This window comes from Erigeron canadensis, chromosome 3, assembly GCF_010389155.1.
Source record: "Erigeron canadensis isolate Cc75 chromosome 3, C_canadensis_v1, whole genome shotgun sequence".
Lineage (NCBI taxonomy): Eukaryota > Viridiplantae > Streptophyta > Magnoliopsida > Asterales > Asteraceae > Erigeron > Erigeron canadensis.
In genome coordinates this window covers 40,996,541-41,019,069 of record NC_057763.1, presented here as the reverse complement: position 1 = coordinate 41,019,069, position 22,529 = coordinate 40,996,541, and the positions used below count along the sequence as shown (strand labels likewise).

General features: G+C 32.6%; 1 protein-coding gene, 1 long non-coding RNA gene and 1 pseudogene across 4 annotated transcripts; all 3 read left to right on the top strand.

Moving 5' to 3' along the window:
• The first annotated feature begins 131 nt into the window (after positions 1-131).
• LOC122591135 (axial regulator YABBY 1) lies at positions 132-4,444 on the top strand. Its single transcript, XM_043763349.1, has 7 exons — positions 132-530; positions 893-1,081; positions 1,632-1,743; positions 2,632-2,680; positions 3,720-3,795; positions 3,925-3,999; positions 4,214-4,444. Exons 1-7 carry the CDS (start codon positions 423-425, stop codon positions 4,280-4,282), a joined length of 678 nt encoding a protein of 225 aa, XP_043619284.1. The 5' UTR covers positions 132-422; the 3' UTR covers positions 4,283-4,444.
• A 3,245-nt stretch (positions 4,445-7,689) lies between these two features.
• On the top strand, positions 7,690-10,970 carry LOC122594400. 3 transcript variants are annotated; one of them, XR_006322981.1, is made up of 5 exons: positions 7,690-8,026; positions 8,822-8,988; positions 9,123-9,538; positions 10,212-10,257; positions 10,797-10,970. It is a non-coding gene; the product is annotated as an uncharacterized LOC122594400 (long non-coding RNA). The 3 variants fall into 3 exon arrangements; XR_006322982.1 differs by having other exon boundaries at positions 7,691-8,988; positions 9,123-9,238; positions 9,321-9,538; XR_006322980.1 differs by having other exon boundaries at positions 7,692-8,988.
• Positions 10,971-13,207: 2,237 nt separating this feature from the next.
• Positions 13,208-20,552, top strand: LOC122592146 (annotated as a pseudogene).
• The last annotated feature ends 1,977 nt before the right edge of the window (positions 20,553-22,529 follow it).

Here is a 22,529-nt window from a genome sequence, read left to right as displayed (position 1 = left end):
TCAAACTTAAGACTATAAAAATATATACAGTATTATAAGGGAGAAAAACAAAAAAGAAACAATTTGTGGGGTTTAATTATCCTGTTATATAGTGGGTCTTTCAATTCTCTCTCATTCTCTTTTCTCTCACATTCTCATTTGTAAGCTTACAGCTTGTCTTTGAGAAGACACAAAAAATATATATATATGTAAGCAGGAGAGAGATCAGATCCCAAAGTAGTTGGTTAATCTGTCCGTCAAATCAATCTCATCTCATATATTATATAATTTACATTGTTGTTGTTGTTCAGTCAATCTTTTCAATCAATCAAATCAAAAACTGTGTAAAAAAGAGAGAGAATCAAACAGGAATTAGAAAGGGCAAAAGTAGTAGTTGTAGTGTTGTTGAAATAATAATAATAATTAAGAAGGAACATCATATCATGTCATCTTCAGCTGCTTTTTCACCGGACCACCACCACCACCACCTCTCTCTTCCCTCCGAGAACCTCTGTTATATCCAATGCAACTTCTGTGATACTCTCCTTGCGGTACATCATATTCCTCATCCCTCCGCTCCCCATATATATATATATATATATCTAACTTTATTTATACACATACACAAACAGCACATATATAAAAGTTTCTCTTGTTTTAGTCCACACAATTGATTACATATATCTACTTACTTTCCCTAAAATTTCAAGAATAAATTAAACTACAAGCTAGATAACCATATATGTAATATAATATAATATAATATTTTACTATGATCTATATATCTTTATAATCATCAACAATCAATCAAATCAAATTCTGATGATATTCCTTTAATTAAATATTGTGATACTCAATTAAAAAAGAGAACTCAACACATTTTTTGGTTAACTGGTGTGGTTTGAATTTGTAGGTGAGTGTTCCTTACAGCAGTTTGTACACAACTACTGTTACGGTTAAATGCGGGCACTGCAGTAATCACTTGTACTTAAACCCGGGAGCGCTTCTCTTTCCTGCTGCCGCCACCAACGCCGCCGTTGCTGCTGCTGCTAATCAGTTTCATCATCTTGGCCATGATTTCTTCGCTCCTCGAAACATTATGGTATATATATATGTATACATTCATCCATATATATATATACTACAGAGAACATGATGTTTTGATTTTACAAGAGATATATACAGCCCACATGGGTATATATAGTTTCTCTTCATTAATTAATTCTATAATGAAAAATCTACTTGCTAATCAATTATACACAATGTTTTATCTAAAACTAAAAATAAAGATATCTAGGTTTAGGGTTTTTTGCATTTACTAATCTAGTAGTTTTTTCGTGAGGACAATTATTTCTGGCCTTTTTTCTTTTCTTATAATAAATAAATTGTTCTCTAATGTATGTGACAAATTATGATATTATAATGTTCATTTAGAATCTCTTCCTTTTGTTGGATCTTGAGGATTCTTATTATTTATCCCACTGTAATCTGCATGTATATATGGCAAAATAACAAAAGTGGGAATTATAGAAGCTGTTTAAAACTTTTTAGCCATAATTTTATTAATGAGTTTCTTTAATTAATCTTCCTTAAAATGTAACATATGTAATGGCTAGTACTATATATATATATATATATCTTGAAATTTTCAGGAGGAGATGAGAAATGTGCCAACTAACTTGTTGTTGAATCAAGCAAACCCAAATGAGCCCTTCATACCTGTCCGGCTTGATGACCTTCCCAAACCTCCGGTGGCAAACCGACGTAAGACATATATGATCAGTCCTTTTAATTTGTTTCATTTTGCATTCCATCAATTCATATATATGGTGTTAACAAAGCAGATAAAACTATATATGTATATTCATTAATTATTATGCCATTGCATTGTATATATATAGTGTTGTTCTTCAAATCTTGAGTGAATCTGAGAGTATGAAGCAAGAAAGCTTTGACTTAAATTAGAACCTATATATTGTTTTGGTAAGAAGAAGAACCATCTTTCTCAAAGTTTTATTTCATGCCTTTCCCTCTTCTTCATTTCTGTTTCTGAAGCTTTTTTTTTTTTTTTTGTACAACCAAAAAGGCAACTTTTCCTCAGCAACTTTGCACTGAGTTACATTAATGATCATTGAGAAAAACCCAAATACTATACAAATTCAAAACTAGGGCAATGTTATATATATATATATGCACATTTTTATAACCAACTGATCGATTAACCAAATTAATACTAATTAAACACATACATTTCATCATAATATTGCTCCCCCCTTAATTAATATATCTCCTTTTTGTATTGTATATTTACAACTTTTTTTTTTTAATATATCTTGTTATAACTTTTCACATTTTGAAAAGTAAAAAAGTTTGTTCATTGACTTTACATTTCTGTCCTTTTCGATTGGTTTTCATTTGCATGTGTATCATGATCAAAATAAGAAAGTGCATATATATATCTACCCTAGAAAATACAATGGGTTACAATTCTTTGGATAGATAGGGGGTCACATATAGAGATAATGATGATGTTATGATAAGAGAGAGAGAGAGAGGAAATGTGATAGTGGTCTACAAAATAGTCAGCAGTAAAACGATTTTAATGTAATGTCTGTTTACTTTGTCGCTATGTTTGTCTTGTATTATTTGCAGCTCCAGAAAAACGCCAACGAGTGCCTTCTGCTTACAACAGATTCATTAAGTAAGTACTGTATTTCTTTTAACTTTTGACCACAAATTATACTCCGTATATTATAAATATATATGCTTACTAACTAAATTATTTAAGGGAATAATATGGGTAGGGACTTGACCAAAAGAATTTCAAATTGTTAATAGTATTCTAGTAGCTAGTACGAATAGTAGTCGACCCATTATTGGTCTGTTACCGACCGATTCCACGTCCAACAACAGGAAAAAAAAATTTTTTTTATGTAAAACTAAGATTATAGGTATGTATTTATGTGGTTGATATCTAAACGTATGAGTTAAGTACGTACTATTATAATGATCTAAGCTAATTGCTTTATCATATTGATCGATATATTTTTCAATACTAAGTTATTACAAATTAAGAAAAGAAAGAAAGAACATTAGAGGAAACGACGTAGACAAACATGTTACGAGTAAAATATGTAAGAAACAAAAACAAACGTCAAATCATAAATATCAAAGTACGGGTGATTTGAATTTTTAGGTTATAAATGTACTGTTTTTAGACAGCAGAGTACAATTTATTGAATGAATTACTTGTACTATGAAAAATGGTTACAAAATATGATCAGCTTTCATCAGTGTGTACTCGATCTCCCCCTAAAACTACATTGATATATAATTGGTTTTCATATATCCCACTCTATATATTTCTAACAATTCCATTAATTATATTATCAACCATATAAAATGTACGTCTAAATAATAACATTTACTGCCACACTAAAGCAAACTTCTGACTTAATATTGAAGAAAAAGGTAGCTAGTCTATATATATTGAACCATTAATTAAATGGCTTTTTATTTAACTGCTTTTATCAAAAAGTAAAAATCAATATTAAATAGAAATCTGACAAAAAAGTTATTTTTTTAATAAAATAAAAGATTATATATATTGACCAACCTATGGAATTCAAAACTCTTTAATTAGATAATAACAATATATCACATGAAAATTGCATATTGATGTGAAAAGCATATTTTGATCCATTTTTTATTCGTAAATTTAATTCTACGATTAATTGTAGGGAAGAAATCCAACGTATCAAAGCAGGAAACCCTGATATCAGTCACAGAGAAGCCTTCAGTGCAGCTGCAAAGAATGTAAGATTAAATAATACATAATACAGAAATATTTATTAATTTCTAGCCTAAAATACTTTTATCTAGCTAGGGTTTCCATTTTCGATTATTATTATTTTTTTTACTGTACTATGTATTTTTTTTTTCTAGTGGGCCCATTTTCCTCACATCCACTTCGGACTCATGCCTGATCAGCCCGTGAAAAAAACCAATGTGTGCCAACAGGTAAATATTATTTTTACCCTGGAAGATATTTTATTGCAAAGACATGTATATATTTTGGTCCTACATGAGTAATTCTTTTTCTTATCCTTCATGTGCTTATGTTTTCCGGTTCATCTTTATTAATTAGTGACCAAATTGAGAAACGTAAACATTTTAATTGTGCGCTTGATATATATAGTTACAATGTATATATCTTGGTGTTAATATGATGCAGGAAGGAGAGGATTTGCTCATGAAAGATGGGTTTTTAAGCACGGCAAGTGTGGGTGTTTCGCCTTATTAAGAAGAAATAAAAGGGCCAAGATATAAATAGCTAACTAGGGTTTCTGCATTCCGTTTGTATTTTGCCTTGTGCTTGCTTGATCGAATGTCTAATTAAGACCGAATAATTAGGGGTTCTTATTTTATTATTCGTCTTTAAATTAAAGTACGCCGTTTTTAATCACTTTATCTTTTTATGATCCAGGGAAAAAAAAAGGAGCGGAAAGGGGGGGGGGGGTGATCAGGTGAAATATGTCTAATTGTTTTAATCATGCTTGGATGTTGTTTCAGCATCTTGCAAGCTCTTCTCATGAAGTTCTAATCATATATAATTGATCTCCTTTGTTTTCATCTTCACCTAGTAGTATTTAGTGATTCGGAGATCTCTTTTAGGGCGAGTTAATAGCTATGGAGATGACTACATGTGCCAATTTATCTTCTTATGTCATTCTATAAAGGGATCGCACTTGTCTAGTGATCTGTTACACAAAAGTCAAGCACTTGATATGCCACCTTAAAGTTTTAATGAAATGGATCGATGTTGGTGAGGTAATTCATCGACCTACCTCGCTCCACCGCCATCATATAATATTGCTGTCCATTTCAGATTTAATGTGTGTATAGCCTTTTTGAGTGTCTAGCCATACTACCAAAGACTTTGTTTGAATAAAGCTGCTTTTACTATATAAGCTTTAACAATTGTTAATTAGAGGGAGAAAGAGAGAGTAGAGTGAGAAAGTAGAGTGGTAGGAGAACGACTTCCAATTTATATGAATATATATGGAAGTCATGGACAAAGTCTTACAAAATGTGTAAGTTATTTATACTTAAGTTATTACTAACTACGAGTAATACAAGTAACTCATAGTCTCATGTATATATAGACGGTATTAATTTATCATATTATACAAATCTAATATATTAGTTCGAATCTCATGGTCCCGACTCATTAAATTCCCCTATTCCATATGCCATATCTTGCCAAATCTTTGTTATGACTAAAATTGTCTCAACGATTTTGGTTTTGGTTTCTCCATATTATAATCAGTGGTGTATATACTATATTTATAGATAGAGAAGGGGAAAATGCGTAACCATATATGGGGTGTCATTTGTGATTGAGTTTTGAACTGATTATCTGATTATTGTGTTTGTATAACGCAAATAATCAAAAAATGTGTTTGGCAAAATAAGTGATTATCTGCGTTTAATTAGAGAGAAAACACATTTTTGAAAATTCAGGTAAGTACATGCATGTTTTTTCAAAACGCAGTTTTTAAACGCATAATTTATTCTGGAAACGCAAACAGAAACACCCTATATCTTTATATATAATAAAAAAGGATTGTCTTTTAAAATTATTTTTAGAAAAAAAATATTATGTGGCATGTTCACAGTTTTTTCTTAAAAAAATTTTAATTTATTTATGATGTCATATTTACTATTAAACATTTTTAAAAATAAATAATCCATTAAATGTTTATTTTAAATTTCTATTTAAATTTAAAATATATTTTATTATTTTTATTAATGCAATAGGTCCTTATATATATAAATTATGTTAGCTAATTTAGTATATTTCTAGAAAAAATTATTATGTGGCATGTTCATAGTTTTTCTTAAAAAGATTTTAATTTATTTATTATGTCATGTATAGCTATTTTTATATTTTAAAAAGAATTTTAATTAATATACCCGAGTTGAACCCGGGTTTATTAGCTAGTATATATTTTTTTAAAGAGGATGCTAATTATGCCTATCATCATGTGTTCAAGTAATAGTGGTTGATTCAAAGAAACTACTTTACTAATTTAAGCAATGTTTTAAATAGCAGTAAATAACGGTCAGTATTATCGGTATCAGAGGGGTATTCCGGTATTTTAAGCCTGATATTTTTCCGGTATTTTAACTATTCAATACCGGCCGGTATTTTCGATATTCCCGGTATTTTTCGGTATTAATATTCCGGTAATTCCGGTATTTTCAAAAAAAAATTGAATTTAAAAAAAAAAAAATTTATGATAGTTTAATGTTATTTTTTGATATTTGTAAACTTTAAAACTTATATTTTGTTATGAAATAATTATTTGATATTTTTTTAAGTGGATTATAATTGAATATTGACTATTTTTTGTTAATTTGTAATAAGTTTTCTAATATTTTTATAAAAATATTAAAATAGTCGTACCAGCCGATATTTCCGATAATACCGGTAATACCCGAAAATTTTTGCACACTGGTATAATTAAAATACCGATTTTTAAAACATTTAATTTAAGAGCATACATAAGCATCACAGTCCACGGATGATTGACAAAATAATTCATGACCAGACATTTGTGAATCCTCGATTCTTTTGGGAAGGGAGAACTGATCGAGGGAAGGTGATTACTTATATATATATATATATATATCAAATTACATTATTATTACTATTATATTATGATTGTGATAATTTGAAAACTAAAATATATTTAAAAATTAAAATACTAGTCAAACACACTATGATTTAAAACTTAACACAATGTATTTATAGCTGTCCACCACCACCTCTAACACTATTGTCGGAAATTGTGATACGGTATGAGTGAAGCCCTAGATCGAACGACTGCGTTGTTGAGGGGGACTTTGCCCTTCTCAGTAACCGATACCAAACAACTTTTAAAGTAAAATTTTAGACAACACTAACACCCAATTTATGGTTATTAATACCATCTTATAAAACATTTAAATATGTATTATGTCATTTTGAAATTTTATAAGTCATAACTTTTAACTTATGATTTAAATGTGTATATATATATAATCTAATTAACCTTTTTTTTTTATATATATCTTGATTTACATAATTTTTAATTATAAATATTCTATCAATAAACATATACACAATTTATATATATGCATGTGTTAAACCCTGTAAATGACGAAGATGTTTTTACATCAAATAGAATCCGGAAACAAACTTGTTACTTACATCGAGGAAAGAGTATGTATCTTTCAACCATTTGGTCTTAAAATCAATTGGTCACCTGAGCCTTATATGGGCGTTTTGAAGAAAAGGATAATGGTTTGGAAATTAGAGATTGAATCTCAATATTTTATGATTTTGAGCATTTATTTTTTTTATGTGTGTGAGCCATGTTATCGTACCCTTTGGTCTCTAGGGGTGCATTCGGGTTCCAAGTTCCAGCATACTGCGACCGTTTAGAGATAACTGTTAGTGTTCGAACCACTAATCAACTAACACGAAAAAAATATGTATTTAAACGTTGAAATATTAAGATCCAAAATATTAGAAAATGACATTTTTACTTTGTTACTATAGTTAATAGTATGTGTGTTACTTACCACAGTAAGTATGTATTAAAGAATTCAGTGGCGGATGACAAGTTCACAGTTGAATATCATCTCTTTTGACTTCAAACAATCAACCACGACCACAAAATCAGCGAGTATTAAATTGATATGATCATATGAATTTGGGAGAATCTTTGTATGTAATTTTGGCCACATCTAAACCCAAATCATACACAAACACCTTCCTTGCTTTCTTCACTGAAAAGGGAAAAAAAAAATCAATCGCCGTCGCCGCCACTATTTTCCGATGGAATTCCCGTCGTTGAAGCACCACAACAATCAAAGGTATGTTCTTCTCCCACCACCACCTGTTAACAATTTCTCCGAAGAGAGCTCTATTCTATACACCTCACGACCATCTTATTCATCTTCCGCCGTGACTCCGTCGCCACTTTCCGTTCCTACAAAGGTATTATTTTATTTGTTGTTGTTGTATCAGACTTATTGTGTTCACCACTAGACTTAGGTTTCAGTTGCCTTCTTTGGGAACTAGTGATAAATAAATACCTATAAATTAATGACAACCATATGAAACGAACACCGAGAGCCTTAACCCATAAAGGTAAATTTGGGTCCTTTAGGGGAAATTTGTAAAGCTCACGAGTGTATCGGGTGGTGTTAAGATCATTCAAGCGGCTAGCTTCTACATATGTAGGAGTGGGTCGAATGGGTCATACATCAGTGATTGGGTAAATTGGTGATGCTAAAAAAAAAACCCACAAACTTTGATAATAAATTTTCATATTGAATTTCACAAGTAATATATAACAGTTCCTTTAATATCAACTTATTTATCAAATAATAAGTTTTTTTTTAATTTTATATTATAAGTTCAAGAAGTAGAAGAAGAAGAAAAGTAATGGTTTTACGTAACCTAACCCTTGTGACCCAGTTCTAGAAATTACCCAACTTGACCTGTTACCCAAACTTGACCGGCCTGCATGTTTTGCCAGGCCTATATGAAACTTAAGAACCACTACATTCACATCTGAACATGTCCATTCACTTGTGACTATTTTCGTTCCATGTTGCAAATATAGAATCAGTTGTTTACATACGAAGTTTTTTAAGTTTTATGATGCCATGATCCGGTTGCTTCCTTAAACATTAAAGTGATGACCAAGAAGAGTACACGCAGTGTTCATTTTGAAAGGATAGCTTAATGAAGACTAAGTTCACATATCTTTTTGTTGGTTATGAATAGATTAATTTTTAACAAGTTTGTTGAAAATGGGCAAGGGGAATTATCCTCGGACTAAAGATAGAAGCTAAGTGTGATTGTTGGATTCAAGCTCAATTGCTAGGGGATTCAGTCTTTGAATACAGCATGTGTTTGTTCATATATGAGTTAACACATGATGATATCACTTGGTAAGTGTTCCCTTTATGCATAATCAGTCATCCCTGTCCTTGCATCTTCACATATATGCATATACATCCATGGTTTCACACGCTAATATACATGTCGTAAATGGTTTACATATCATATTTCTCGTGTCTCGCAGCCTGTAATCGGACTTACCCACTACCGTGGGGGAAGAAATATGGCCACTTGAACTTAATCATCCCTTTGTTTCTGTTATTGGTAACTTTGCCGTTGGTGCCTTCAACAAGATCATTAGTATGCTTTCATTTCACATGCTTCGTACAATTGGACTTTTTTTATTCACCAATTTTCATATAAACAAATTAATTGTTGTTAGTATGTTAAGAGGGACAACAACAACAATCTCCGTTTTGCGGAGGTTATGGATTGCAAATACATGACTGTGGAGTTGTGGACCCCTACTCATTTCTTTTTCTTAGGCTAGAGGTCATTGAAGAAGGCATTCTCAGCGTTTACAGAGTCATGGTTGCATGCTATGCGCTTGATGCTCGGATGACTTGGTCCGTTTCTTTTTTACCAACTGTAAACTGACTGGTATGTGATTATTATATATTTGGAGTATAGAGATCTTGTATCTTGATTTGGTTAATCACATAGAGAAATGTTCATTTGAAAACTAAAATTTATGTGAAGAACTAGAAAACTGGGTAAAACACACTATGATTTGAACCTAAGACAATGTGTTTTTGTATTTGTTTTAAATCACAGTGTGTTTTTGATAGTGCGTGAAAACCAGAAAACTGGTCAAACACTCTGTGATTTAAAACTTAACACAATGTGTTTTTTAAACACATTATGTTAAGTTCAGATCACAGTGTGTTTTGGCCTATGTTCTAGTTTTCACGGAAATTTTAGTTTTCAAATGATCACAACTCTAATCACTTACTTACAAGACCATAATTAACAAGTATGTATACTTTCTTTAGCTAAAAACATGCAACTCTTTTACTTTCAAGTTTTCCTCCTAACGGAATTCAAATGCTTACAACATGGTAAATTGCTTTACTCTTCGTGAGATGTAACTAATATCTTGCATCTATCAGAACATATTTGAGTTTGACTGTTTATTAGAAGTTTTGTGCATAGTTTATGCTTATCAGAAGTTTTTTGCATATTGCACCCAACACATTTGAATCGTTGCTCATCTTGCCATCGCTATACCGACATTTCTTACAAATTTTTTTCTTTCTATTGTTTTGGCATGCAGGTAAGATAGCAATAAAGATGTCTCGCTTGATTTTCCAAAATTACAGGTACAATAATAGGAAGGGTTAATTTCCTGTATGTTGCTACATGTACTTCACTAGACCAGTGATTTAATACTTTTGATACTTGGTTCGGTTTGCACATTAGAATAAATTTTGTTTGTATCTTTCATCAACAATGGGTTTGTGTCGCTTTATGTGCAGCTGTGAAAAAAAAGAAATTAAGAGATCAACTTGGAAAAAACACACAACTTGTTACATGGTTCTACTTCCCCCTGATGATTTAAATTGCAAAGATGAAATTCCACTCGCTAAACATATTGTAATATATAAGTCATTAGTGATTTAGCTATTTGCATTCCTTCACAAATTGCTTGAATGGCTGTTTTTTCTTAATTATAACCAAGAATCATAGCCGTGCGGATTAATAATATCATGCATATTTTCATTCATGATGTTATCAACTGCAAGGTTATGACTACAAAACTAACTTTATGTGTAAGTTGCTTATATAATAACTGCATACAAAGTGAGCTATCTCTTATTATAATGAATCTTGACACGTACGTTTTGATTTTCCTTCGCAGGTTTTGCATTCTCTTACTTTAAGGCCTTAAGCGTGTTGCCCATGGTTTCTGTTGCAAGTAGAAATTTATATATATATATATATATATATATAAGGTCTTATTAAAATGCCTAACAATTTGTGTTGTTGTCAGACTTATATTATGAATCTTGACTCGTAGGTCTTGATTGTCACTTTGCAGATTTTGGCATCATCTGACTTTAAGGGTGTTGCCTTGGTTTATGATACAATTAGTGATGAAACATGGATTCAAAGTGATTTGTAGCACAATTTTTTTAACACTAGTCTTGTGATGAAACACATATTTTCAAAGTGATGAAACTAGTATTGTGCTGGGCTGTTTATCTTTTGTCGTTAATTGCAATTCCTTGTTAGTAGGGATGTCTCAATCGAACCGAAACCCAAATTTGACCCAGTCAAGCCAAATCCATATATCCCGGTTTGGTCGCTGGGTCGCAATTTTCCCATATTATGGTTTCAGGCCAGCCTTTGCAAGAGCCCAGTAAAATCAGAAGAATAATGAAAGACAGAAACACAAGACGAAAGAGATGAACCAAGAGTGATATTAAAAAAATAGAGTAGGAACATACTGTTGATTCAAACTAAGATTTGAACCTGGGCGTGCTGCTTAAAAGATAGTCTCTTTTTTTTTTTTTATAGAAAGGCATTCTAATCTACTCCTATTTATAAATTACACATATGCGTGAGATAAAATTCAGGACTCTCGAAAAATCCATATAATCCACCCTTACAAATATGAGAAGGTTCTTCCAAGATATATTCAGGACGGCGTATTATGTGGGTACGCTTCTAATTCGATGAGTGTGGTTTATGGGTTTTGTCAAAAATTGATTAGGGAATCTGAGTGAGTATATATGGATATATAGGTTTCTTCTCTACAAAAGTTGTATAAAGTTTCTCTTAAACAAAAGAAAACAAAAGGAATATATCCATAAACAAGTCAAGGGTAGTCTCAATGTTTTATACCACAATATCGCTTGTTTTACACAATGTTTTTAAACCGGCCGGTCGGACCGGTTTGACCGCGGTCTGACCAGATTTTTCAAGACTTCCAGTCGAACCGACCCCGGTTTAATGGTGGAAATTGAACCGGACTGAACCGTGCGAACCGGACCGTTATCGAACCGCTATGAACCGGGTCAAACAAAGTCAACGTCTTTTTATGTTGTTTTTCTTCTATTTTTTTGGGGAAAAAAGATCCAAATCTTACGTTTATAATGAATTCATCCTATTTAGAGTAGATCGCAACATCCACTGCAAGATCAACCTTCGTCACTTATTATTATTATTATTATTATTATTATTATTATTATTATTATTATTATTATTATTATTATTATTATTATTATTATTATTATTATTATTATTATTATTAGATTGAAGAAGATGAAACTGAATTTTTTTAGATTTATGAAATGGGGGAAGATTTTGGTTAGAGATTTGGAAAAATGGATTGAATGAAATAGGAGAACTAAATCGTTGATGATCCATGTTTGAAAAATAAATTGAAGAAATAACGTGAGGGATAAAAAAAAGAGGAACTTATATTATTGATTTTGAGTGGGGTAACAAGAAGCCATTACTACTGATGCAGGAATGGGAATGCTAAATAATGAGCTTATTTGTGGATTTTCTTATAGAAAATTAACTTTTATTTTCCAAAGTAGTCTTATGTGAGAATTAATCAAATTTTTTATATATACTCGTATCTTAATTTGAATATGACCAAGACTAAATAGAAAATAGAGAAAATGATTATTGATGTTGGATGACATTTGAATGTGTTTAAACTTATAATAGAACTGGTTAATCATGTGTTTTGTGTTAGACTTTGATTTATTATTAATTAATACTTGAACTTTAATATTATTAAACTTATGTTATATTTTAACTAGAAATCTTATGGTATTACTTGAAAAAATGTATGTTTCGTCAAAACCCGGTCCAACTACGGTCCGACCGATCCGACCGGTCTGACCAGTGAATTTTTGTGAGTCCAGTTCAGTGTCCGGTCCGGTTTTCAAAACATTGGTTTTACACAACCATCATCCTCGATCTCCTTTAGATGTATATATATCATCGATCAGTTAAAATGTGTCACACGTAGTTAATGATGTCAAGGTAATATGAGGTCCATGACGGTGAGGAGACCCGACCCAACCCAGCCGACAGTAAATTTATCTGACCGGACCCGACCCCGTAGTTAGGAATAAAATACAGTAGAATAGGAGGCCCATGAAAGTTTAAAGAAAAAATAATAGTGGCCAGATTTGGCTGCCAGCCCGCCGTTAAAAAGCAGATGGTAGGGTTGCAAAAATTTGTTCAATCTGCATGTAGAAAACAAAGAAACAAAAATAGCGAATTGATTTCAAGAAGAATCAAGCGGCAGGCATGGCGAGAAAGAAGGTGGATGAACGAATAAGAACACTGATTCAAAATGGAGTTAGAACTAAGCACCGTTCCATGTTCGTTATTATCGGCGACAAGTCCCTCGACTCGGTCATAACTATATCTCTACTGCATATATATGCTAGTTTAATTTACTTAATACACAGACTAGTACAGTATATATATATAAGTACAATTGGTTTTCCAAAAAAAATAAAATATAAATATATATATATATAATTAATCATGGTTATGTGTACATGTTATACTTAATATAATCGTACTATCTGCATGCATGTGTACAGATTGTGAACCTCTACTACTTGCTTCACAAGGAAACAGTTGGAAAGTCTAGTACCAATTTTATGTAGGTCTTATGGTGTTACAGGGATAAACTTGAACTTAGCAGGTCGGTATTAATTCTTATGTTAACCTTGATATTGATATTACTTTTCTTTTTGCTTTTTTTTTTCTTAATAAAATCTACTCATTATTGAAAATGTTGCAGTAATAAGGAAAAACGGGCCAGGCAGCTGAAGGCGCGTGTGTGCAAAGGATATTTAGATAGTGACGAGGCCAGAACTTTTTCTCTTTTTCTTGAAACCACAAGAATTGAGTATTGCCGCTACAAGGATTCTGACAGAATTCTTGGAAATACATATGGCATGTGTATATTGCAGGTAAACTCACAATTTTCTTAATTACGTACTAAATCAATGTTCATCATATGTTGCAACTTAACGTACGTACTTGTTTTATTCAGGATTTTGAGTCTTTGACACCAAATCTTCTAGCAACAACTTTAGAAACAGTGGAAGGTGGTGGATTGATTGTTCTATTGCTTCGTACTTTGCCTTCACTGACTTGTCTATACACCATGGTCATGGTATGGCTAACTCTCCATTTTTTTTTCTTTCTTTTTTGTGTGTTTTTAAATTCGGATCTTGGTTAAAAGAGCTTGGCTATACTACTCGATTTTTTAATTCAAATTTGCAAATTAACTAGAAAGTGTTAACCACTTTCAACTGATATCTAGTAACATTGTCGGATCAATCATGTTTTATAACTAGACAATGGTGCTTCTTGTACATAGGATGTTCATGCTAGATTCCGTACAGAATCTCATCCAGGGGAAGCCACTAGGCGCTTCAATGAGCGTTTCATACTTTCTCTTGCATCATGCAAATCATTTATCGTTATCGATGATGAGTTGACTATGTTACCCATCTCATCTCATATGAAGTCGGTGACACTGGTCCCAATACAAGAGGTACATTTTATGAATCTGTTTCCTTGCTGCTTATTGTCAGACTTTTCTTTAAAGTTTCTTTTGGATCCATAATCTTAATATCTTATTTTTGCTTCTTGTTGTTACTCAAAGGATCTCTCGGAAGCAGAACGTGTCCTGGAAGATTTGAAGGAGCGGTTAAAAGATTGCTTCCCAGTTGGCCCATTGATGAAAATGTGTTGCACAATGGATCAGGTACTTACACTTTCACCGCTTGTTCCTTTTTAATGGTACTATTTTCTAGTTTTTAATTACTAATCAATAGCTGCATTTTTCAATTTCCTTGGATTTTTATTTATTAAGGGCAAAGCTGTTATGAAATTTATTGATGTGATTTTGCACAAGACACCTTGTCACACTGTGGCTTTGCTTGCTGGTCGTGGGCGTGGGAAGTCGGCTGCACTTGGTCTTGCAATTGCTGGAGCTGTTGCTGCAGGGTATAATAAATCCACCCTTGACATGCAACTCGATCTTTGATTTCTGTTGAATCTTCTGATCTAATAAACTTGTGAAAATTTAGGTGTTCAAATATTTTTGTCACTGCCCCTAGCCCAGAAAATCTTAGAACTCTGTTTCAATTTGTATCAAAGGGATTTGATATGCTCCAGTACAAGGTGAAAGTTGTTTAAATCTATGTCATTTGTTGATTTCTCCTCGAAGCTGTTTAAACTTTTGAAAGGATTTTTTGTGCCTGATTTCTTCCACCTCATGTAATCATGATCATATATGATAATGGCTTGCTTCAATGACACCATTTTTCAGGAGCACTTGGATTTTGATATTGTAAGAAGCTCAGATCCAGAACTCAGAAACGTGGTTATTAGTATAAATATCTACAAACAACATAGACAGACAATCCAGGTTAGTATCTAGATTATAATTATAACTATTCCTTGATAAAGAACTTTGTTTTTGTGATAAGCTACTGTGTCAAAGTTTTATGTCATCTCTTATTGTGTGGGCTTCATGCTTGCCCAATATGATTTTGCTTATTGGTTGGTTACTGAACTCGTTGAGTCTCGTCTCGATCAATATTTACAAGCATATCTGTGCTTGCAGTATATACAACCTCATGAACATGGAAAACTGTCGCAAGTTGAACTTTTGGTTGTTGATGAAGCTGCGGCTATTCCTCTGCCAGTTGTCAAGTCTTTGCTTGGGAATTATTTGGTTTTTCTTTCTTCCACAGTTAATGGGTATGAATTACACATGCACACTGCATACACATTTCTATCATATACAAAATACGTGCACACACGGTGGGGTAGTGATGACCTGGCTACCAGTCCCGTATCCCATCCCGTACCAAAACTGAAAATGGCCAAATCTGTAAATTGAATACCGAACCGGGCTAGGAAGGCAGTACTAATTTGGTTCTGGTTTTTCGATATGGTACCTTATTGAACCGAATTTCTACACCTAATCAAAATTTCAAACACGTGTTGATATGTCGGAACCGAATTTCTACACCTAATCAACAGTGTTGTGAGACTTTTGGGAAACTTTGGTGAGTGATGTGGCATCCGTTCTTTCTGTTAAAAGACAGTCAAGCTTCTAATATGAGTCGGTTTTAAAGTATTCTCTGTAGACAAAAGGAGACTTGTGAATTTTCTTTTCAAGGAAGTAGGTGCGAGTATGAATAATGGACATATGAACAAGAAAGAATGCTTTTGTTGCACTGTTGAAAGACCAGTTTCCCGTTGCAAACCTTTTTGTTGTTTACTCCACAAACCGGATTGACAGTTCATTGTTATATTTATGATGTTCCTATGAAGATTACTCATGTACACTTATTGAATTGATATGTTTCTTGGTTTGTGTGTTTATCCTCGTGTATGCGTGCCGATAAAAAAAACCTCTCTTCCAAAGTTTTGGTACTGACTTCGGTTTTACCGGTACCGAAACGGTTTACATCCAAACTCTGCAACTGAAACACATACCGAGTACCATCTGTATCGTGACTTTCCCTCATGATCAGCCATGCCAACGGTGGGGGTGGGGGTGGGGGTGGTGGCAATATGTTTTATATACCCCTCATATTTTCTTTCATAATCTTGAAATCATGTATATCTATATTTCTTGAAGCTATGAAGGTACAGGGAAATCTCTAACCTTGAAGCTTTTCGAGCCACTGGAACAAGCATCTACAAATGGGAAAGATGTTCCTTCTGGTATGAAAGTGTCATTATTTAAAAATCTTAGCATGCATTAGTTATCAATGAACTAACATATAACTATTAGCAATATTGAGGGTCTTTTAGGCCTGATTTGTTTAAGAGTTTTAATGTGAAGGATATTTCCATGGATAAATACGAGATATTTTTATATTTTTCATACATACTATTGATTAGATTTTTGTAGATATTCTTTAAATACAACATTCTAAACGTACATCTGTATATTTTCCAACTTATAGATTTGGTCCTAACAAGTTGATTAGGATAGTCAAATTACCAACTGGATCATATAATGATGATGATCCTATACCAATTTGGATCACATCAAGTTTATGATCCAACAATAATTTTATCTGGTTTGATTTGTTCCATTGCAGGCCGACTTTACAGTAAGATAGAGTTGAGTGAAGCTATCAGATATGCGCCTGGTGATCCAATTGAATCCTGGCTTAACAATTTACTCTGTCTCAACATAGAAAATTCCTTCCCCAACACCAGGTTGGAAAAGTTTTGAAAAACCGTATGAGATAATTTCAGCTGCTTATATTCACCAATATTCTGTTGTTTGTTTTAATAGCTTACCTCTCCCCAGTGAGTGTGGTCTTTATTATGTTAACCGAGATACGCTTTTTTCCTATCAAAAAGACAGCGAGTTAATTCTGCAGGTATTGACGGTTCCATTTGATTATTGCTATTAGTTGTATATATGTACTCATACATGTGTAGTGCTGCTTACTTAATCTCTCTCACACACTCTCTCTGCATGTATTCAGAGAATGATGGCCTTATTTGCTGCTTCTCAGTACAAAAATTCTCCAGATGATCTTCAATTGTTGGCTGATGCACCAGCTCATCAGTTGTTTGTGTTACTTGGTACACTTTTCTCTTCTTGATTTTTCTTTATAATTATCGTATTTCAGAAATCTAAACTGTTAAAAATATTGTCTCACATTTTATATTCTGACACATATATAGGTTGTTTCTTTTTAATTGTTTATTCATAACGTCATATCTATTGCCCCTACGTTATATTTCTAATAAGTTATAAAAATGCAGGTCCTGTCATTGTCAAAGAGAACCCAAATATCCTTTGTGTCATCCAGGTCTGCATTTCTTTCTCTTATAGAAGCTTACAAGTTAATACCGACCGTGTGCGAGCTTCATATATATTTATATAGTTGTCTGGTGATTGTTGTAAAGGTATGTCTTGAAGGAAGTATTTCCAAGGAGTCTGTCATGAGAAGTATAAGTGCTGGTTATCAACCTTCTGGCAGAGACCAAATTCCATGGAAGTTTTGTGAACAGCTTCAAGATACAAACTTTGAGAGTCTTTCTGGTGCTAGAATCGTCTGCATTGCGACACATCCAGATGCAATGAAGGTATTTTATTTTCTTTATGTACTATATATGTGTTTCGAGTGTAGATGATCATCATGTTATTTTTATTGCAGCAAGGATACAGATCAGCTGCCATAGAATTGCTGGCGAGGTACCATTCGCATGTGTTTTTTATATTCAATGTTTTTTGAATATCTATAATGTGTTCGCTAGTAGAGTCTTAAATGTACTGGTAATGACACAAAGCATGAATTATGATATATTGTTGTAGGTACTTTCAGGGTCAATTTGTAAAGATAAATAGTTCCAAATCAAAAGCAGATGTCAAGAACGTACCAAAATCTGCACCTCTCAAGATTACTGAAGCGGCCAAGCAAGTAATATTTAATATAATCGTTGGTAGTTAGTTTTTTTTTTCTTTCAGCATTACCGTTTCCTGACAAACATTATATATTTATATGTATGGATGCCAGGTGTCATTGCTTGAAGAAAGTATAAAGCCCAGGTCAGATCTTCCAGATCTGTTTGAGCGTCTTGATGAAAGACAACCGCCGGAGATCAACCTCCACTACTTGGGTGTCTCTTTTGGGCTTACTTCGGACTTGTTTCGTTTCTGGAGGAAACAGAAGTTTGTTCCATTTTACATAAGTGAAGTTCCAGTTAAGTCTTGTATTCAATTAAGCTTGTTAATTCTCTGGTTTACACATACATTTCCATTCAATTGCTCAATTCTGACTTTGTTTATACTTGTTTGTCAGAATTCTTTGACCCGAGAGCATACGTGTATGATGCTGAAAACACTGGACACGGATGATGTTGAATTTAACATTGATCCTTTCTATCGAGGTTTGAGCTTCTATCAAATAATGATTGTCGGTAGATGTGGCACGGAGGGCTGAGTGGATTTGGTCAACCCACAAACAGTTTTCTTTCCATTTGTCAAAATTATAACATGATTGAAAAAAATACATAGTTACATTAAACACGCGAATCTTTGAGTAAAACAATGTAGGAGATTGGTGTTTGTTAAATAAAGTCTGCCAATTCACTTCGACCTAAACCTCTTTTTTCTAATGTTCAAAAATAAATATAGGATTTTCTGAGATTGACAATTGACCTTTTTTCCCTTTCTTCTATGTCCTTAGCTTTCAGGGCAGGTTTTACTCGACGTTTGAGCTCTCCAGCTTTCAATACAATGGAATACAAGCTTGCAAAGAAGTATTTGTTGGATGGATATATCTTAGCTTATCATCAAGTAATTTGATGCTTTAAATAAATGATACATTTGGCTACTCTTGTTTTTTTTTAATAGGATTCTGGAACCAAAACTCAGCTTCACAAATATGGAGTCTACATCAACCATCCCACATGGTGGTATATATGATGAAATCATAAAATCTCCCATCAGTATGAGAAAGCTAGAAGCTTATGTGACTTCTCTTGGTCATAATCACCATCTGGTAATTAACAAGATTTAAATGTTGCAAACTAGTTTGTCACTTGGCTCATGGTAACTAACTACTACAGTATAATATTTCCAACTTGGACAGATGTCAGATCTCAAAGTGCCACTTGCATACCTATACTTCCAAGAGAAGTTACCGGTTGAATTATCTGAAGTCCAGGAATCTGTGTTATTATGCATGGGCTTGCAGAACCAAGATGTGTCTTATGTCGAGGTTTGTTCGTCTTTTAATTGATTTGGTTAATTTAAACTAATTCTAAGTAGTTCTTTTTTATTTGGCTTATACCTTTCTGTCTACTTTTACAGGGGGTTATGTCGTTGGAGAGACAAACTATATTGGTGTGTTTCATGCAAGTCATAAAGAAGTTCTACCATTATTTGAAGTCAGTAACTACACAACAGTTCACCGCAACTTTGCCCCCAGTCAAAGAAGTAGGAAGTTTTATTCCAGACATTCCTCTTGTTCCCTTTTCCCCCAACTTTAAAATCTTCATGGGTTAATTATTCCTTTGCACGTGTCTATTTGCTACCAGGCGTTCTTGAGACCACACCCGGTTTCCGTTGATGAAGATCTTGTTGAAGCCGCAAAGAAAGTCAAGGTTTGTATTTGTTTTTCCACTCTATCTTCCTATGCTGCTATAAGCTAGGTAGCAAAAACGGTTGGGCCGTGTTGACCTGAAAATCGTTTTTCCAAAGTTACTGAAAATCTTAATGGAAATATATATGCTAAATAAAATGATTCAGAAAGTTCGTCGATGGTATTCATAGGTAACATGTCATAATGGTTGGGCCGAATTGCTGCCTGGTCTTGGAACTTACATTAATATGTCTTCTAATCAAATTTTTAGGACGACTTCAATGTGAAGAGCGGTGGTATGTTGAATCCAAAGTTTCTTCAATATGCTATTTCCGACAAAGACGTGGATTTTGAGAATGCTTTGCAAAATCGCAGTGGAAGATTACCTTTGGGCGGTATAATTAGTGTCAAATCTAATAAAACCAAGGCAAAAAAACATGACAAGAGTGACAGGAAACCAAAGAAGAAAAGAAAAACATCTTAATGGACTAATTACATCCTCATCTGCCTCCATTTTCATTTTCTTCATCGTTGTTTTTTAATTATGATCTTTTTGTTTTTATAAATTAAATCACCAACGCATTTAGCTCTTTTATATGTATAACTTTTCTTTTTAGCTTAAAAATGTGAATACTCTTCTTTGATCACCATAATCTTCCTACCGATTTATTTTGACTAATTCAATGTAAATACACTTTTCATGCTTGCTCTGATATGAAGTAAGATTAGGGGTGTTCAGCCTTTGGTCAAAGATTAACTCGAAAACTAAACCGGTTTGAATTATAAAATTGATGTTTTGTTTGGGTTTAACCCGAATAACTAAATATGTGATTTTGATAAGAAACAAGTTGTATTCAAATTTTAGACCCATATACATAAGCTTTTAAGTTGAATATGATTTATAATCGAGGTGGGGATGTTGGCTTGGAGGTCATAGGATCGAGTCTTGGCTCCCCATTGAGTCATTGAAATCGGACATTTACCTCTTGGACGCAAAAATGGGATCCCTTTGGGATTTTCCAGTGGTTGTAAGATGCTTCTATCCATGAGGATACCGTCCGTTTGGATGTCATTAATCAGCTCGATGGAACGTCCTTCCTACCCGACGTTCAAAAGAAATAATAATAATAATAAATAAATAAGAATAAATAATAATAATAATAATAATAATAATAATAATAATAATAATAATAATGATAATCGATAGACATTTATTTTGTCAAAACTAATAATTTACTTTTGAAATATCATTTTTTTTTTCCTGTACATGGTAATCGCATCACGAGTGATCCATGTTGGAAGCGATTCACCAATTTGCCCAGGTGGTATTCGCCAATGAATTTTAGTTCCTCTATCAATGGTGCCTTCACTGTTTTTCTGGTATAAGTTAACTTACACATAACTTACCCATGATTTTCTGGTGGGTCCGTTGCCGGAAAATCTTAGTGTTTTTACAAAAAAGTCTTGTATATTGTAGTAGATGATGATGGTGTACAAAAATCAATGGTCCTAGTTGGTCCTAAAATAAGAGGTGGTCTCAAAATATCTCACCCATATATATATATATATATATATAGGTTTTAGGTAAAATAAAACAACTATTAAAGTAAAACAAATAAAACAATAGATTTTTCTTCAGTGATAATCACTGTGCATTATGAAAATCATCGTATATCAATTGCTATGTGAATTTTCATGCACCAATTTCACCATGATCCAAGAGTCAAAATCTTGCTTTATTTGTTTTACTTTAATAATTTTTTTACAATACCCAACCCATATATATATATATATATATCAAAAAGAGAAGGTATCTTAAAGAGGGAATACAGTGAAGGTTCCTTTTAAATTTTTTACTCTTTTAGCTAGTTTTTATTTTATTTTATTTCTTTATTTCATTTTTTTCATTCTCTTTTTAATTAATTCATTCCAAAAATAGTTGTTTTTTTTTTTAATTTCAAAAGGTGTAACCCGTAAGCTATTGGTAACGCATGTTAATTTATGACAAAGGCATGATGGCTAAGATATTTTTTAAAATAAATGTTTCATGGGACAATTAGTGATCAAATATACATATATAGCCATCTATGCGGATATTTTATAAATAAAAATTTCATAAGACAGTTAGTGATCAAATATACATACGTAAATAGTCATATGAATATCTGTAAGCAATTATACAGTTTATGATTAATGATTTTACTAAAATACCATTTTAATTTTCATTTTGAAGAAAATTTTATAAATGTTCTTGCTGTTTTTGGGTTATAATATATCATTTTCGCACACACACACACATATATATATATCAAATTATCAATGTGAGGACCTTCTTCTCCCGGCTACACTCCGAAGATGAAGATTATTCAACCTTTTTTTCCTGGGCTAATTTTAGTAAGAGGCTTAGTTATTAGTTATATAGTCCATAATAATAGAACATAATATAAATAATTTGAAAACACTTTAAAATGCTATATACA

Bases quoted from the DNA above. Each gene is read 5' to 3' on its own strand.
- LOC122591135 (XM_043763349.1), top strand. From the start codon at position 423: ATGTCATCTTCAGCTGCTTTTTCACCGGACCACCACCACCACCACCTC. The intron at 1,082-1,631 runs GTATATATATAT...TGAAATTTTCAG, and splicing joins TCGCTCCTCGAAACATTATG to GAGGAGATGAGAAATGTGCC. The intron at 1,744-2,631 runs GTAAGACATATA...TATTATTTGCAG, and splicing joins ACCTCCGGTGGCAAACCGAC to CTCCAGAAAAACGCCAACGA.